Source organism: Pungitius pungitius, chromosome 15 (assembly GCF_949316345.1).
Source record: "Pungitius pungitius chromosome 15, fPunPun2.1, whole genome shotgun sequence".
NCBI classification, from domain to species: Eukaryota; Metazoa; Chordata; class Actinopteri; order Perciformes; family Gasterosteidae; genus Pungitius; species Pungitius pungitius.
This window is the reverse complement of record NC_084914.1, coordinates 12,303,636-12,323,371: the sequence shown is the minus strand read 5'-3', so window position 1 is coordinate 12,323,371 and position 19,736 is coordinate 12,303,636. Positions and strand designations below refer to the sequence as shown.

The following is a 19,736-nucleotide window of genomic DNA, read 5'->3' as shown; positions in this document are numbered from 1 at the left end:
TATTGTCATTCTCACAATGTATTGCTGTTATTACACAGTTGATTTTTTTACATAAGAATAGTTAATGTACTTTGTGATCAGTTATTTGTATAATTCATGAATGCCAAATGATGACTGTCGTACAACTTTTTTTGGCAATCTGCTTGATCCCTTGGAATTACAGAATATTAAAAATCTTAATTAAAAGTTCAATAGTACATTTTAAGAGTCATGAACATAAACGACTTCAGAGGACCATCTGTCAGTATTAAGCAAAATATAATTCTATGGTGCAAATGATAACTGGCACCGTAAATTAAAATATATATTACTAAAGATCCCTCTTCCTATTCCTAACCACCTGTATTCTGGCTCACATTGTGAGAGGTTTGGAACATCTTGAACAGATGGTCTGTCCATCATCATTGGGCGTGCACAAACAGCTACATAACACTCGCACACACCTGGCAATGTGAGGTGCAAGGTGTGTGTGGGCAAACTGCAGAGTATAAAATCCCAAACAAAAAACAAACTGATAAGCAAACCAAAATGGTTGTTGTCTGGATTCTTAGGGATGGAACAGGTACTGCAGCGTGATCAACGTTTCCACACGAGGAACAGACCCGCACCAGGTGGCAGGACGAGCTTGCCTGTTATGACTCGTTGCCCCGTGCTCTGAGAGGAAAGGTGAGAAGTGTGGAGCATGTGCAGCACGCCGGCCTGAACCGCCCTCCCCTCGGTCACATCCAAGAATCAAGACGTTTATTGCCATGTAAATATATACAGATGCATTGGGCATGAGGCCAAAGTGCACCATGCGTTGTTGGATATATTGCAAGTAGAGTTGGTGACGTTGGTGTGTTCTGTCCCTGATGATGTTGCGGGCTGACCCTGGTGGAGTAAGGGTCCTGTAATGAAGGGAAGGCTGCTCCGGAAATGAATTGTACTGTTTTTAAATCACACGCTGGAGTGACTTCCTGTCTTTGAGATAAGTATACGCAAGATGATAGATTGACAGATGTCTGATATTTATAATCTGCTGAAGCGAATGTACAGCATCCAGTGCCTTATTTAGACGTTTTCATATAAACATGTGGTGTTTTGAGTGGCAACTGAAAGAAGTCTCAATTTAACTTAATTTTCCCTTGCGCAGTCAGTGACGCAGACACCATAATATGTCACTGGACTCTGAATAATAATATTGCTGATAATCATAAGGGCTCGAAAATCCGATGAGACGCGATGACGAAGCGCAGGTGTTTCTCTTTGCCCCGAAAGAAAAATGTGACGCAAGTCAGCTCAGCAGCCGTTTGTCACTGCCTTGATGAAAACAAAGGCATCCCCGGTGTAAGGGGGTGGTGTCCAACATAGAATCTGTTCAATTAAATACACATCAAACTGATTTCAGAGTGTAAAAGTGTGGAACATGCTGTTCAGTGCTCTGCAGCCCAGCGTGTGAATGCTACTGACCCACGAAGGCATGTGATAATCCAGCGGCGTGGCAATTTGTGTTAAGAAATTAAATCAATACAATTTGCTATATCATTGTCAAATTAAAAAACACAGATTAACCAGAATGCAGACAGAATGGGAAATATACACCAAGGTTATCAGTCATTACCAGTTGGACAGGTACTATTATTTTCAAATTATTATTTAAAACTTGAAACCTTTTTTTATCGGCCCATTAATGAACTTTCTGCTGAAAATAATTGAAATACCTTGGTATTAAAGCGTCCAGCCTTCTAACTGGTAAAGAGACAAACAATTTCATTAAGTTGCATTACTTTCAAGGCATTTTTGACACATTTTTCTATTTTCCAGAAGATCATAACTATGAGTTTGATGTTTACCGAAACCCGCATGCGCTCAGTGAACTGTGACAAAGTGAGAGGAGGCCAATAAAGGCTTTTTTTAATAAAGTCAGTGGTAACAATCTGTGTATCTAAGTCCACATGGAGGTTGAGCTTGCGGTGGGAGGAAGAGGCGAACGCTCCCACTGGATAAACTCTCTATCTCTCTCCTCTCTCTCTTCCCACTCTCACACGAAGTGCTGCTATTTCCAAAGCAACAACCATTTGAACTACGTCACGAGTAGAAATGCAGAGACTGATTTCAGAGGATGTGGGATACTTTCACATCGGGCTACAGATAATAGAAGCATTAACAAGCTCCCACTCTTTCTATTGTACATTTTAGTGGTGAGGAGAATCAGGCCTGACAGCGTAACTTTACGTGTCTATTTTCAGAGCCTGAATGATGACACATAAGGAACAAGAAATGAACAGATCCCACATTAGACACAGATTAACATTTAAACAGTTCAGATTCATTTAGTTGATCTGTTCATAAACTGTCCGACACACTCTTTAGGCGATCTGTTAACACCTAAAGACAAAGCGTTTATAGGTCATAATGGCATGACTATGTGACTCAAACACACCAGTGTTCCCCCTCCAGAAAAAACAGTAAAGGTCACCATACTGAGGTATATGTATTTATTTGTTCTTTCAAAAAGGAATTCAAAGGTCATTAGCATTACAATCTCATATTTATCATTTGGGTTTAAGTGTGTCTCAGGTGTGTTTTCACTAATAAGCTAATGAGCCACATTATGACAGGATGCATCCAACATTGACTAAAATATAATTGGCAATCCCGTGTTTCACTACTCAACGCAAGCGCCAGTCTAACAAAAGATCCACCAACAGTTCCTCACACTTTTCACCCATCAGCAACTCTCCATCCAGCTGCCGATCACCAAGCACCGATTCGGCTCCTTCATCTTGTGGGCACGGAGCGATGGTCCTCAGACTGTGACATCTGTGCAGAATGTTTGAGCTGGATGCTCTGAACCTCCCCGTGTGTCCTCCGTCTGTGGGCACGCTCCGTCCCATGCAGCCTGTCAGTGAGATGTGGGCGGGTGTCGGGACTCTATGAAAAGACCTGGAATTCTGCTTCAAATGTGACGTAAGCGGCAGATGGCGTCTCTACGTCAGAAGGTAACGTTGGAGCTGCTGCCCAACGCCACCACGCCGGGCTGCTAAGCATTAAATCTATTAGCAAGGTTTTTTTTCTTCAGATTATACATTCAACCGTATAAAGTGGAAGTATGAGGCCTGCTCACATGTTCCCATCTTGTCAACACGTTGCCAATCAAGTAGACAAACTCCAAATCAACACACCCTTAATTCAAGAAAATATTCTCTCCAACGTTTCCACTTTTAAATACCAATATTTTAGGGCATTTTCAGCTGCCCATAAAAGTCATTAAGGGCCTTTTTCTCAAGTGATCTGAAAGACTAATTATACACATCTTGTGGCTTGATAAAATCTTTTCACTGGCCCCACTCTGCTGTCCTTTAACACATTCCTGCTGTTGATTAGTGGATGTTTCATGATTAGTTGATTAGTGGATGAATTGCATACTAAACTAATTGCAATGTCAAAATCAATATTCAGAAAGAGCAAATGATACATGTACACCATTGACCACATAGTCCACCCGGTTTCAATATACTGTTTATTACGCATTTCCTCTCCCGCTCTTTGAGCCAATCCCTGGTGGGAAATTCTTTTTTTAGGCAGAGGAGACCGACAACCCTTAATCTGAGTCGACGTTTGAATGCATCTACAGGTGGAGCACAGATGGGTGATTTCCCAATGTAGTTTGTCCTCAAAACATTATCAGTCATCCTTTACATCTTAATGCCCACGTTTCCTGTCTCAACGTGGTCTCCGTTTATAGCTCCTAGAGCCCAATCTGCCTCCATCTGTGAACACGCTCCTTCCCACATGCAGGTCGTCAGTGACGTGGAGGCGGTGTCAGTACTGTAAACTCGTGGAATGTTCTCTAACCAACGTGACATACGCCGCAGATGGCGTCTGCTCTGCCTCAGAAGGTAGTCCCATCGCCCACCACACATGCTAGAAGTTGCACTGCGTCATTCAGGTAGTACTCACGTTACTGTGAAGCCAGAAGATGTAATTAACAACTGTGGGGATGTTTTTCCTCAGCGATTCAAAATACTTGAATCTCGAGATGAAAGGCAAATGTCAAATCTTTTCACTGGTTTACCACGATAGTAAAAACAGCAGTTTACCATATGCTTTTGCCTGATTTAATTTACTATATTTAATATTTGTCTAAATCGAACATGCTGAATATGCAGTTGTTACTCTTTCAGGCCTCCAGCAATCCCTCAGTTAACCTGTGTATATGCACACAATGCATTGGGTACCTTAGGAATACCTCTAGTAGTAAAGTGTTTCTGAAAGGCTCAAAAGATCTGCCACACACGCAGATTTGAGAACATCTTTGTTAAGTGCAAGTGAAAAACCGTAGTCCCTCCATTTTCTAAAAAAAAAAAAAGAAAAAAAGAAATCAAGCGAAGAAATTGAACTCGCGTTGAATTAATGTTTTTAATTTACATATGCAAAAAATCTTCGAGAGCATTCCCCGTGTGACGATAGTCCCAAAAGCATGGGCCCAACATTCATACATACTGTGAAAACATATTTCTAATGACACCAAGTCTGATCTCCAAGTGACTATTAATCATCTTAAAACTACTTGTGATTTTCAATACCTAACAAAAATAACCTTAGGTTGAATCCTTGATTGCTCGTCTTCATGACATATGGGCAACCGTTTAAATGCGGAGTGTGGGTGCGACAAGTGTTTGGTCCAGTCCCATGTTGTGGGTGACTGCTTAAATAACAGGTCAAAATAAATCTAATGGAAGTGGCACAGTTCCATAAAGAAACACCAAATTAGGGTTGTGGGTGATTAAGAACGTTTTAGAGGACAGTAGTGACCACAGGAGTGACCCCATGAATGAGCAAAGTTGGGCCCAGGTCTCGACTCAACACGTCCACCTGGTGCAAGTAGGCCCGATACCGGCTGGTGTCTGCTGGCGGCCGGGGCAGATACAGGAAGCGCACAGCAGGCTGAGGGAGAGCGTGTCTGCGAATCAGCTCGTTGACGGCGCAGATATACTCATCGGTCAGCAGATCATCGTTATTGGGGAACGTCTGGAACCCGTCCTCCTGGCATTCTTCATCTGGTCTCTCCCTCCTCTCCACATTCTGAGCAGACTCGACCAGATTACAACCCTCTCTTCGTCTCTGCCAATGCAACGCCACCACCTGGTCCCATTCCACCATCTGCACCTGAGCGGAAATTCTTAGCTCCTTCAGCATCACCCCAAGCTTCTTCGCCTCCTCCTCCTTTCCCTTCAGACTGCGATCAGACTCCACACACAGGAACAGGCGGAGTCTTGCCTGGCTCCAGGCCCGGGATTCCTTAAGCACACAGGCCAACTGCAGTAGGAACAGCGAGCAGGTATCAACGTACCCGAGGCTGTCTGGTTGAAGCAGATTCAGAGGCCACACGTCAACGAACGGTCCGTTCATGCCTCTGTAGCGCCCAATCTTTATTCCCGGCTCCAACACCTCCACACGGTTGAACTGGTTGAAGTAGCGAGCCAGTATCACATTTTTGCCCATTTTTACAGCGTCAGCAATCACGGACACATATTCATGATCCGGAAGGTCTTTGAGTTCCTCAGCACAACGCACATAGGGGAAGAAGGGAGACCATGGCTCTCGGGGGGCTGTGTTTGGAGAAGCGGCATCCAAGTCATGTCCTGCAGACAGGAGGATTTGACCTTTGAGTTCGTCTTGAGGCGTGCAGTCATCATAGAATCCCAAGACGAGCGTGTTTGGCCTCATTCCGCCTAGGTGCAAACATTGGAAACACTGGTTTCAGATAAGAACTGTAAAGTTTGTAAGCAACACAATCAGTTTAACGGATGGAAAAATCCATATAATCATTCTGCAACAATAGTAACGTGCGTACCAAAACCAGTGATGAAAAGCAGGCTCTGAACGCCGTGTCTGACAGAATCAGACAGGGTAAGGTTGACAAACGCCTTGATGTTCAGATGGTCCACGAGAGAAAGCCACAAGTCGTAACAGCTGGGCAGAGGATCGAATGGCAACCCATCTACAGAAGCACACACAAAATGTCAAATGTTTAGTAAAGGCTGTTGCAAGTTACCAATATTTGCAAATTTCTGTTAAAACAAAAGATTGCAGTGTGTCTGGGAATATTTTTGGAAGAACCTGCTCTAGATTATAATTGGAGAATGAGTTTACATTGCAAAAGCAGGTTAAGAAGTTTCCATGTACTGTACATTGACCTACATTTAACCTCACAAAAAAAAACCAATACATTTCATTGGAACCAATATTCAAGCTATACTTAATAAGAATAGTAGCAGCTATAACCGTTAACAGTAAAACAAGTCTTACCCAACAAACCCAGCTTCACATGTCCCAGTACTAAAAGGCCACTCTTCTTCAAGTCATTGATGAAAGTCATGAGATTTGTACAGCTGCGAGGGTTTGCCACCATCAGCAGCAGCTGGGGCCTCCAGAACTTCACATGGTCCTTACGCGCATCCAACATCAACAGGTACTTGCGCACCTGAGTGAGTCAAGATGCGATGACGTTGTAATCTGTAGAAACTTCCATTGCATTAATGCATCAATGAGGCAGGTGCTTGTTTGTGATACCTGGTGGAAGATGAGAGCCTGACTGATGTAGCCCCAGTTGCTGATGGGCCCTAGGTAGTGGATAAGCATCAACAGCAGCAACATGAAGGCTATGCTGGCAAATGCATGAATGGCATTTATCAGGAACATCATGACCAGGCAACCGAGAATGCCCAGAGCGCAAGTATGCCATGTAAAGCATCGGAATGACGGTCTAAAATAAAATGACAAGATAGACTGTAAATTAAACCTGATACTTTTAAACTGCAATCGTGCAAAATAAATCCAACACTGAAGGCCACTATCCTGCCCTGTACCTGAAGTTTGGTGCAGAAGCCCATTCGAGAGCCAAACAGGCGAGGTTCACAGCAGCATAGACCAGCAGGAAGAAGATTGTGACAATACTGGCAATGGTGTTCAATTTACCAGCAAACAGCACCACCTAGTGGAAGAAATTAAGAACATGAACTTAGCAGAAAGGTCTGTCAATATTTCGATCCTTGTGCTGCTAAAATTCCAATCAGCCTGCAACTACAGTTATCTAAACATTGGTCATTCAAATGTGTAATTACGAGTAAATATTCTGTTTTGAGTGAGGCTTCACAGAGCAAGGCCGTGGATCAGATCAATGATCTCACATACCTAAAGATCAATATGAAAACTGACTGACCGTCGGGAGAGTGCAATGCAAAAAGTGACCTGTCACCTGTTTACCAGCCTACCTGTACAAGCAGCCAAGAGGCCAGCACTGAGGCCCAGGGGTTACCACTCAAAGACGTTTTCTTCGCCAGAGCCAGCACACCGCCTGCAGAGATGGAAAACATTACCAAAAAGCGCTCCGTTATGGTACTAAATCAGATCAACAACTGAGTCATCCTAAGGTTGTCATCGAGCCAAACAATGATTTTTTTTCTTCTTCAAAAGAAAGTCAACACTGCAAGCCATCTGTTGGCAAACGATGCTTTCAACTTAGATAACAAGACATGATGAAATTGTCATGAAAAAAAGTGTCAAATTCTCACAACAGATGGCTGGTTAATAAACGTTGACCCAGCTTTTTAGAAGACCAGTTGGATATTCTTTCATATACTCTGGATCAGCTATTTAGCCCTGATAATATCTTAAAGAAGTAGAGTAATAATTTACCAACTATACAGGGGCCACATTAGATTAAAACCCACTCTCCCAATGAACAATAATTTACTACTCTTTCATATGAAACTCTTAATGTCCGGGACAATATGCAGAACCAGTGACCGGCACTGGGCACCAGGGCACGAATCTCACCAAACAGGCCGTCTTTAGACAGCGCATACAGGACCCTGGAGGCTCCTATCAGGTTACTCATCGCAGCAGACATGGCAGAGGAGTAAATCCCAATGGTTACCAGTGGCGGCCAAATGTTGATGTCTCCGAGGAAACTGTAGTCTTTTTGGAGGAGGTGACTGAGGACAGATAATCACATGACAGATTGACAGTTTGTAAAAGGTTTTTCAAATTCCTGAAAAAAGGTGAACAGACTAAAATCTAAATCATTTAAAAAAAACTTCTATTCTCATTAAAAAATCCACTACTGAATAATTAAGTCACTATAGCAGTACTGGCGATTCAATAGAAAAACATTTGTTTCATGCATTTGTTATTTGTGCCATTACTATTTGATGTTTGAGAGGTGTATGTATGTATCTAACCGGTCACAGGACCATGCAGCCAGCAGACTAAGCAGATTGTATGTAATGAACGTTGTGAGAACAGCTGCAAGTGTTCCTCTTGGGATGGAATAGCTGGGGTTTTTCAAGTCGCCTGAAAGAAATAAAAAAAGGAAATATTCAGCCTTTCATAAAATGTGTACAAATGAGCTTCATCCCAAATTAGGGGCTGGATCCACCAACGTCTTTATTACTAGAGCAGACCTGCATGCATTGGTTATTAAAAGGCTCAAAATATTACTGAGTCATGCAGCTTTTCCGTCACAGACCATTGGATTTAGGGGACCACTGGCTATCTAGCGAGGCGTAGTGGTTTGGGACCATCTATACAGCCCCTGAAGTGGGATAAACCTCTGGATTCCAGTCCTCCTTAAAGTGACCATTTCATTGTACCTGACATGTTGGAGCCTGCCATGATTCCAGTGCAGCCATTGAACATGACAGCAAACACTGTGGTAAATGTCATTGTGGCACCAGTGGAGTAGTCCACTGTGTAGTTGGCTGGAAGAGAGAGCAAAGGCCTGTTCATGCCTGCATAGCAGAGATTAGTAAAACCAACCGGGATGACCTGCACGTTAAGTAGTTTGTTATGCACCGTTTAAATAATTAAAGTCTTGAATAAATAATCCAGAGCGGATATTATGAAGGCCGTTTTTCTTACTTACGCATTAGGTTTCCCTCCAAGGTGTGCAGCTGGAAGCCAGTGTAATTGGCTGTGCTCATGCTGCTGCTGTTGAGACCAGAACTATTTGGCAGAACCACTACAATTGGCCTCGCAATGAAAAAGTTGATGAAGATGGTTGCCAAAACTGCTGCGACTATGATGACGATAATAAAGATGGCTTTGGCGTAGATGTGGGTACCTACCTGTAATGACAAGCCAGTTATATTTAGTAAGTAAAGACCTGTGTTAGACTAAACTATTTGGATAATATTGGCATTATTCAAGCAGTGGAAATTAGAAACATCTAGACTAGCATTTTTCTCTTGGCACACCAAACTAGATGGTATTGGCATCAGAGTATTGGGCCAACTAATTTGTTGCTGCTTCAAAAAGGTATTAAAACCGCTCACTCAATGTTTATCAATGCATTCAGCGGTCAGTTATACATTAAGCAAGAAATGTCGACATGGAGCCAATCCACTACCTATCCAATTGTCCTTGAACAAGGATATTGGATAAGTCTATCCATCCATCTCCATTTACAATCTTCAAGGTGGGACTTGAACAGTAATTAAAATTTTAAATGATTATGTGTTTAGCATATAGCAGACAGGAAAAAAAAAAACAATGAATTCTCACCAAGCAGACAATGAAACACAGGAAGAGCAAGGCAGTGCCGTACAGGAGAGACCACCAATACCCCGAGGGCAGCACCTGATGGGGACCTGCAACAGCCTCTGAGGGACAGCAGAAACGCGTTGATCCACGCATCAACACACCCACTAGATGGAATGAGCTCATGTGCCTTACCCTCTGGGATGCCAAAGGTGGACATGATGGCCTCAACTAGACCCAAAACGTAGAGAGCACTGCCGCACACGTTGGCAAAGAAGAACATGATCCCAATGCTGCCGCCGAACTCCGGACCCAAGGCCCGGCTGATCATGTCTGGAATCCAAGTGAGGGATTTACAAGTAAAAAGTAAGCGTGGAGACCCACCATTAATAAAAGGCAGTTTGGGAGAGAAACAAAGTGTCACGTTAACAAGAAGGACCCCGTGACGTTGCTAGATGATGAAAATCATGAATACAGAGCAGGGACATTATTTCTAAATCATTAGTCAGACGTAATTAACCACAGAGAGACGAGTGAGGCGTTCAAAGTATCTCAGCCTAACACAGCTACTCTCAACCACTGGCAGGACTTAGATCACCATTAGGTGCTCCCCATGTAATTAGATTTAAATTAACATATTTTTTTGTTGTAGAAATCAATACATTATATATTTCTATACATACACATCAACAAAACATTGTAACTTAACCAAAGCAGATGTTCAATGGGCAGTGACACAAATGACTACACATCAGCAGTTGACATTGACAGTTGTGTTGTCCCCTTTGAATTAAAAAGACACAAAACAGATCTTCTATAAAACAGTCTTTTATAAAATGAAGGAGTGATGTGGCAGACAATCCGTTCCAAACCGTCTGATGAAGAAATATGACCTCAAATGCATTCAATTTGTATTCAAAACGACAGACAGCGGCAGGCTCGTGCTTGCAGAATATTAATTTCGGTCATTACAGCTGCAGGTGCAGAACACATCCACAGCACTGTGTATTTACACGTCGTTTCTTTCTTATTAGTATTGAACGACGGCCCTTAGGATTCTTTGTAAGCACCACTAGTGAGCCTCGGGTTCCAAAAAGGTGGGCGACCCGTGCTGTAAAGGATACAGTAGGCCCCTCCAGTGTCTAAAGCCCCGTTGGTGGAGATGGCACAGATGGAAAGCACGGTCAGCGTGACGATGAAGTAGGCCACGAGGAACATGGCAATGGACTGGTAGAGCCCTGCTTGACCCACCACAAACCCTGCAAGAAGAAGCAACACGCGTCAATATGTAGGGCGTTGGCTGTTCTGTGAGTTGACAATGATTTTGGACAGTAATGGACAGATGTCAAAAGGAGGGTCTTGGGACACTGAAGTACATTTAGGAAAGGTTTAAGCAATCCTTTAAACAGCCTATTTCATACGCGTCATCACCAACTAAACAGCCGACTTGGCTCAAATTAAACCAAAAAAGTTTTTTTCATTTGACCAATTTTATTTTGTAGGGGTTTTTTTTTTACAACTTTTCTCCGTTTCACTCACCAATCCGTAGAAACACAAGGACGCTGAACATGGACAGCAGCGTGGGAACGACCACGCCGAACACCACGCCGAGCTTCCGGACGCCCTTGTCCTTGCACCCGCTGTGCGTGGACTCGACTCTCGTGGGCGGACTGTCGCTGCTGGTGAGCCGGTAGTGTAGAAGAGGAGTCTTTTCCGACATGGTGGTGGCGGCGGCGGAGTTAGCGGTGACTTAATTAAAAAAAGGTAAAACAGCAGCTCGGTTGGCTTCGACCGCACGTGCTCGATGCTCGGTGTCGGCGCGTCGGGCTTCGCAGAGGTCACGTGCCTCGGGTCTGGATACGGCGACAAAGTTCAGCTGGTCGCCATCGTGTTGCTCACGGATCACTTACCCAGCGCGGATCACCACCTTCTGGCGTTGATTGCGGTTCGCCAACCGGCTCGTTAATGAAAACAAAGTATCCAATCAGTGAGTTTCCTTAATCAATCCACCGGCTGCGTCATTTATTCCTGTCGATTACGCCGGCAAATAAGTGGTAAGTGAAAACAAATGTGTATGCTTAACGGTAAACGAATAAATGCATGCATACACATATATGCATAATACAAGAAATTAATACAAATATAAGTATTTAAATACAATGAAGTAAATGTTTAGTGTGTCATATATTTTTTCATATGTTCACATCAATATATTGTGTCTTAAATGCAGGATCTGGATAGCGACATGTAGAAATATACTAAGACATCTCAGATATATGGACTAAAAAGAAACCATATAACGTTACACATATACAGCAGTTAAACAGTTTATCTTAAAGTGCATTGAGATTAAATTAATTAAAATTAATTAAATATAGAAATGAATACTGCCTTTCCGTCATACATTCTTATACATTCTTTAGTGTGTGATGCTCATCAAATCCTATCTCTACTCCTGTGGTTCCTCTTAATTCATTGAATTTAAAATACCTTACTAATGGCCAACAGAGAAGTGTTGGTCATTAGTAAGTAAGAGTCTACACATCACACTACAGAAAACCGAAAAAGGTGAGGAGTCAGTTTTTCCTCTGGTAGGTTTTATTGCTCTATAATTGCATTGGCGCCCCATTTTTAAACTTGGGGTGACACAACATTACATCAGGTCAGGGTCAGGTGCATCACCCCAACATAGACATTTTTTGGAAATGTATATCACCAACCAGCACTCTTTCCATCTCAGCCACAATATTCATAGCCCATGGATGCCTTATTACACACACACTCCACGTGTCACACATGGGGAAGCCCCAGAAACCAGCCTATAAGCTTATTAGTGCATTCAATTGTCACCCGTTAATCTTTTCAGGCTCTCTCCCCTGCTAGGCCGCTAGCTGGAAATCAACATTTGTTCCATTCAGAAATGTGGAAAATGACCCGTGTCCACTGTGTCCTTTTTGTCTTCTCATCACTCTATTTGCCACCTTTCTCATTCAGGAGTGGGAAGTGTGAGTGTTATCTGACGGCAGGATGCGCTCCAATTCTCTGCTGCGCCATGCATAACAAAATGTTACAGACCGAAAATGGCTTAATTGATATTATAGTTTGATGCTCACTGACTTAAAAGTTAATGATTTATTTTTATGAGACTCCATTTACAAGCCAGACATCGAAACTATTTGTAACCGTTTTCTTTTTCTCAAGGTTGGCCCCGGCAAATACCGGCACCACTTTGGTTCAGATAATTCACTAAGTGAGTGTCAGTCCGAGCTGTTCACAGCCCATATAACTTGTGGGTGTGCAAGCATGTGTATGCTTGTGATGATTGAACTGTTTGTAATGAAGATAAGTGCCTCTGTGATTTTGGACACCCACACTCCCATGAAGGTTGGTAATGTACCTGCCAGCCAGACCGTTTTCCCATTTAGGTTTGCAAGGGTCCGAGATTTTTGACATACACACACTTTGAAGTCACTGCCAATGTGATTGCCCTTTCGGGGCTCTTTGATGGCCTTCACACAGAAGATCAAGCGGCATCTCCCCCGGATACAAACAAATCATCTGTTGGGTTGTAATGCCCAGGGGGGCCTCAGCTGCAGATGTGGCGACGCTCCAATTCAATTGCCATGTCGGTGCTGATGAGGTGGTGTAAAAGCTGTCAAAGACACGGATAAGAGACACAATAAAGGGAATGCACCATCCATCATCATTTTAGACACACCTGCTCAACCCCCCCTCATTTTTTCTGGACATCGACTGAGACCATGCCATCTTCCATTTGCGCCCCAAACCGTTTATGCGTGCCATGATTAAGACGCATGCCTTCTAATTAGAGACCAGGAGTGCATGTTGACACATATGGATGAGGGGGGGTGCAGAGAGAGACAGAGAGAGGGGGAGCATGAACATTTAACACATGCTTTTCCTCTTCTCCCTCCAAGCTTGTACTTCTACCTCTGCAAAGAATCCCGACCGCCGTTAATTGAGACGAATGTGCGCCACGGCTGCGCAGATGATGCCCAGAGCGCCGCGATTTCTGCACACGAAGAGAACGTTGCGGGCAATGGCACCGACGCTACCCGCAATGCATCACGAACACGGCACCCGGTTCCCCGCTGTCTCCCTCCCACCTCAGCTGGAGCCGATGAGCAGATTGTAGCATCGTGTCTTGTCTTCTTTGCCTCGCAGCCCCATGCCGCCGCTCTCCAACGGCTGGCGCGTGTCGCTCCCGGTCCCGGTCCCGCCGCGCGCTGCTGGTCTAGAGGCGCACAACCGGTAATTACGCGCCGTGTTGACAACTTTGGCGCCAGCGCTGTGGGGAATGCATCGTTCCGGTTTCTGGGAGCTACTGAGATTTTTTTTCTCTCTCTGACGGAGGACAGTGTGATTCTCCGGTAGTCATCCGCTGCCCAATCACATACATCATCGATTGAGCGTGCGCTGCAACCTGTAGCTGTGTGCCCCTTCACATCAGTCATTGTTTCCGCCAGGGCGCGATGGAGGGACGCAGCTGACGGTTTTGAATCCGTAGCCCGAAGAGGAGAGAATCAAAAGAGGAGGCAAGCAGACTCCCGGGGGGAACCGTAAGTATGCTGGGTCCTGACAAGATGCATCACTGTCTCCTTTTTTAAAAAATACGCACGTGTCTGCTGAACTTTGCCCACATCTGGCTCAAGGGCAAATGGTAACTGGAGGTCTGACTGGGATGCGGTCTATTTGCTGGTATCCTGGTGTCATTCTGCGGTTAATTGCGATGGGTTCAATGTGTTCTATCAGCCGAGGCTAATAGCAATTACTGAAACTTGGCGTACAAAAAGGGAGCACAGGTGGTTGTACATCGTAATGTTGCGCATCAAGGTCTCAAGGTCCTTGTAACGCTGATGTATCGCAGTTTACCGTATTTGTAAAAAATGGACGTTAGTATTTTAGATTCATTATAATGTGCATCTTAAGAAATGTTGAAAAGATATGATTTGACATAAGTCTGATCTGATACACATTACTCACAAATCATTTACATTCACACAAAACCATCACGACAATAAATGCGGCATACTTTAATTAACTTTGATGTTCTCATCGAGCTCTGTACTCTTAAACTCAGTCACAGAGGGCAGGGCACGTGCTGTATTAGGAATTGGGCTGTGTGTGTGTTTCTAGTTGTGTGTGTTTCTAAAGATTTCTGGTGGAGATGGAAAGATGTGGGTCAGTGTGCTGGTGCTTTGGGCTGCAGAGCACCCAGTTCCTCTGCTGCCGGGGCCACGGTAGCCCTCCGCCTGTCTGTGGCTGCGAGCTCTCTGATGAAACCAAGTCGCTGACACTCTTTACCCTCAGTTGAAAGGGAGGGTGAGATGATGAGGACATGAAGAAGGTGTGCGTGAAACTGGTGTGAATACATCTTGGGAAATAATGTTGAGTGCCGTGCTTTTGGATATAATCCCTGCCATCACTCTACAGCGGCCTGGTGCCGGTGGTACAGCGCTGTGAACTGGTTGCCCTGCCAACAGTCAATCAGCTGTCTGTGAGTCAGAAGCATTGACTCCCTAATCTTTTAACCGGTATCATTCTAATGAACGCTGGCCTTTGATAAGGCAAATTGGCCATCCATTTGAGGCATACATTCAATGTGAGATGAGGTTTTGGTGGTCTAAAGTGAATTCCACTGGCTGAGGCAAGCAGATTGCATCGGACCTGAAAACGTTCTGAACTCGTGAAAACGTGAGCCTCCTTGATTCTCAGAACAACTGAGGGCTTATTGGCAAACGGATGCTTGGCTCCTGACAAAGCGACAGTGAACCCAGTGGTTATCTTTCAGGTGCAAGTCTTTGTTGGCACATCATCTTTCAGTGCGATAGATTTCCCTACCAGTGAGTAGCACCTCTGAAAAGCCTTTAGTGAAAGCCCAGAGAGATGAGCTCACGGTTTATTGTAATACATGTGTCATCTGAGGAAGGGAAGCTATCTAAGAGTGTAGCAATCCTTCACGTGTAAGCTTTCAGGAACATTTATTGCCAAAGTATGTTAGACGGAAAGAATTTGTAGACAAGGAGACAATGGACAACAAGACAGATAACATAGTGCAAGAAAAACTACATGTTCAATTTACAAATTTACAATTTAAATCTACAGTATAAAATAGAAGACTATGATAGAATAATAATTTAAAAAGATTAAAATGAAATTCAAACGAATAAAGTGCACAGGCGAACAAATGCTGTAAGTGCTTCTGAAAGTGCACTTACAAAGAAGGTTTATGCAACTGTTGTTGTGCCCATGAGCACACGTGGTTACTGTAAAATGCTCCTTATGGGGCAGTAAGACTGGTTTAAAAACATGAATATAAGGCAAGGGATATATTCCAACATTGCATTGTGTAATAAATGCAAGCCAGTTGTAGACTTGTTGTTCTTTGCATAGATCATTAAGTGATCTCATTGTTCTCCATGCTTAAAAAAAAACAGTAAAAAAAACATGGTGTGAGTGTTGCTGTTATTCCAGTTCAGATTGTATCATCACAAGGGCTTTTAAAGGGCCATTTCCCTGCTGTTTAAACAAGACTTGTCCTCAAAACGTCAACGTTTTATAAGCGTGTGGGAGGGTGTAAATCAATGTATTTGCTCACATGATGAGAAAGCGTTTTTGGTGCTTGACCGTTCACAGACAGGACATTTTCTTGTTGTGCGTCTGCTCATCGATCTTTATTAAATGTGTTTTTTTGTGAGAACTCATACAACAAAAAGGGACTGCCAGAAAAAGATGACCTGGAATCAAATCCATACATCGTAAACTCATTGTACAAAATACTGGAGTCACTTCATTTGAAGCTATTCCGTAACATGACAATGATGCAAAGGAGAATGCTATTCTTCATTCACTTTCCAAAGGGCAGTTGTAAACATGCATTATTGACGACATTGATGGAGCCATAAAACTGTCTCACCCTTGTGAGTTACTCATCACACTTAAATTTGGAGACTGGGTTGCAAAGCTCAGTTTGAAAAAAATCTACAAAACAATAAAAAAGAGCAACGTATCCTACACATTCTAATCTATTCAAATTGGGCTTTCTATTAAACGGGCAACTGCACACGCCTCTGCACACACAGACACGCGCGCGCACACACACACACACACACACACACACACACACACACACACACACACACACACACACACACACACACACGCGCACACATCACATCATGCATCAGGGTAACTCCAGAGAAACAGTGCACGGTGCAGACAGAGCAGGAGAGAGGCGGCGTTTCGCAGTCGAACCGTGCGAGCTTTGCGGCGAAGTCGGCAGCCGGCGATACTCTCTCGTCCATCACACGCACGCACACACACGCACCCACACGCAGGCACACGCAGGCACACATCAGCATCGCAGCGGCGCTTTGCATCGTGCGGGACGCCTCACGATCAGGGACCTGTTACGTCCTCCTCCGCGCATGAATTAGCGGGCGGACTCGCTGCTCCCGAGGGTCGCCTCTTTCGGACTGGGTGTCTGTTATGGGGACATTGCGACAATGGTGAAGGACAAGGCCGAGAACCGGACGCTCCAGTACCAGCAAACTTTGGTGAGTTTCGGGTGAGGTCATGGATGATGTCCTCGGTGTGGTTGTCGGGACGTGTCGCGGATGCCGGTCGCTCTGCTATGTCCCGTGTGAGGACACGAGAAGCAATGCATGCATATATGTATATATATGCATTGCTCCTCCTCCATATATATATATAATGTTTATACTTATATATACTTATATTTTTTACTACTTTGTTTGTACTGTGCTTTCCCTCTTGTGGCTCCTGAGCTCTCCATTAAGTACCTTGATCCCCAGGTAATGCATCACTCTCAACCTCTGCCTGCAATGATTCATTATAATCACTTCAGATTTTCACCAAATCCATGTCCGATTAAATGTTTCAGCTCTAAGATACGCATGTATGGCTATCTCTGATCACTCTGCGTGTGGCACAATGGGCAAGGAATGTTAATATCCTTGCAGTTTAAGATTAGAGCCTCTCAATGTATTTCCCTCACGTGTCCCCCATATCTCCCTCATGTCTGCCGATCCCGTCCCTCCTCGTGTCTTCGTCCCCTTATCCCTTTCCTGTGTTATTAAGCGCAGCCCCTTCCTACTTGTGAACAAAACGTGTTTCTAGATACGAATGCATTTAGACACACGCTCATGTTTACAGGGGCATTTTATTCCTCGTTCCTCCCTCTCTGTGGAGATTGATACCGTGCTCTGTGTTTCTGTGCAAAGATCAATAGTAAAGTAAAATGGCAGTCAGTTTGGAACATGCCGTCTGGCCCTTTTCCTCTCTTTGATATCACTCAGATCAGTGGCTTGATGGCAATTAATGGTAACAGTCCATTCAAAGATGCATGGATGTTCCTGCACAGGCAAGCGTTTGTGCAGCTTGTGTCCTGGTACTTTAGTGAGAGTACACAGTGATAGCGCTTTTCATCAAATACCTTCCCTCTAAACAAAGCACCTGTGTTCTCCTCCTAGAAAATTGAATGACATTCACAGATAGATATGAACTACAAGCTCAAATCATCTGATAAGTGCCAGCTCACAGTCTGTTGGCTGTAGCTACAGTCTTAAATTGGATTTGAATGTTGACAAAAGGATCCTGTGCTTTATTGTTTGCAATCAGTAAGATTCAGAGGATTTTCAGTCATGTGGTTGCTTGCATTTTTGGCAGCATAAGCACCAGTGTAGCAGGACTAAGCAGATGACATGAAGCAGATAGAGAAAAATAGAGATCTGTCTGATAACTTCTCCACAAAGACTCGGCATAGAAATGTCATCTCTTCGTTCACAGCTATTGCACAAAATAAAATTGGCAATTTCCTCCAGTTTTTGTACTTTTCTGGCAATGGTTTTTTTATAGATCAACTGCTGATTGAGTGTTAAATTCAAGGGAACAAAAAATAGCCATTCAATCTAAGAGGGCTGTAAGTGTTGGAGCTTTAAAGGATGCGAGCTCTCACAATCCATTAGAATATTTGGTTACTATCATAAACTCCTAACACAAACAAGCTGAGCGGCTTGATATAATGACATCGCAAATGACCACATTTCCCTTCAGGCAAAATCAACCTTAAAGCAAACAGTCAATAAATAAGTAACTAATATCCATTCATATATTCTGCTCAGTAGCAGTGGTGTTGTTTCTTCAGCCACTGCACCAAACAGATTGCTAAGATTTTTCTTGGAAAGCATTCCCACTAACCTCCCTGAACTCATTATCACGAGGGGAACTGTGAAACCGAGAATAAACGAGCTATTTATAACCACAACGATATTTGTGAAAATAAAAGGCAGCAAGTGTTCATTTTCAGGGATGCCACGTGGAGATCCAGGAGAGACCCTTTGAGCAGTTTGACAGCAACCAGGTTCTGGTGCATGGGTCAATGGCTTCTACAGCTGCTGTCAGCTGCTGTCAGCTGCTGTCCATGCTGGGACATCAGGCAGTGCCTGTCTGCCTCCCTGGCCTCCCGTGGGATGGAGCAGGTAAAGTGGACAAGACGCAGATCAGATCACCAAAAAGCGCAGTAAAGAGACAGGCAGGGTGTGTCAACGTGTTGCAGCCTTCCACGTGAATGCTTTTCAGGAGCTCCTGTGCGAGGTGTGGGAGGTCTGCGTGTGTGGGCATGCGTTTTCTCTCTTCAAAAAACGTGGGCAAGTTTGTTGCTCCGTAGGTCTTATGTGTGTGTGTGTGTGTGTGGGCGTGTGTGTGTAGGCGGGTATGCGCACTCTGTACCTGCCTACACACAGACATGCTCTCCTGTTAAATCTCAGTCAGAGCAGATGTTAGAGACGGCCTGTTCATGTCCTTCCGGCTGCGGGAGGCTCGAGGATTTGGCTGCCGCAGGAATCAAAGTCATGATCCGATTGAAGAGGAAAAGCAGCTTCCCCCCCCCCCCCCCCCCCCCCCCCCCTCAGCCCACCCCTCAACAGGGCACTGCACCACCGCACAAACGATGCACAGCACCAAGCGTGTCGGTCTTTCTGTATGTTTGCGTGTGTGTATGTCTTCTTTTTTTTTTGAGCAACCTGCTGTTCTGACTTTCAAGACACACCATAGCAAAGATCCAGTTCTTAGTATCTCGTTCCAACAACAATAAAACTGAGGGTAATGAAACGTATCAATTATGATCTCTCCCATTACAAGAAAACTGGATAGATACGGTTGCACACCCC

At 44.1% G+C, this 19,736-nt stretch overlaps 2 protein-coding genes across 7 annotated transcripts in view; one reads left to right on the top strand and one right to left on the bottom strand.

Moving 5' to 3' along the window:
- Positions 1–4,386: 4,386 nt before the first annotated feature.
- On the bottom strand, positions 4,387–11,471 carry LOC119209354 (solute carrier family 12 member 9-like). Its single transcript, XM_037458635.2, has 14 exons — positions 11,065–11,471; positions 10,650–10,784; positions 9,721–9,858; positions 9,550–9,647; positions 8,912–9,113; positions 8,640–8,747; positions 8,229–8,340; positions 7,825–7,982; positions 7,260–7,342; positions 6,855–6,979; positions 6,559–6,751; positions 6,295–6,469; positions 5,840–5,986; positions 4,387–5,717 (listed from the first exon to the last, which is right to left on the bottom strand). Exons 1-14 carry the CDS (start codon positions 11,243–11,245, stop codon positions 4,780–4,782), a joined length of 2,793 nt encoding a protein of 930 aa, XP_037314532.2. The 5' UTR covers positions 11,246–11,471; the 3' UTR covers positions 4,387–4,779.
- A 9-nt stretch (positions 11,472–11,480) lies between these two features.
- Positions 11,481–19,736, top strand: part of LOC119209353 (chloride channel protein 2-like) — a 44,559-nt gene continuing 36,303 nt past the window's right edge. For 4 of the 6 annotated variants that reach the window (XM_037458629.2, XM_037458628.2, XM_037458627.2 and 1 more), the window contains exon 1: positions 16,798–17,102. In XM_037458629.2, coding sequence (XP_037314526.2) covers positions 17,052–17,102 — 51 coding nt within the window. In that variant the 5' untranslated portion in view covers positions 16,798–17,051. Of the gene's footprint in view, positions 11,580–14,012; positions 14,106–16,797; positions 17,103–19,736 lie in introns of those variants that run through there. The other 2 variants (XM_062557649.1, XM_037458631.2) reach the window with 2 other exon arrangements.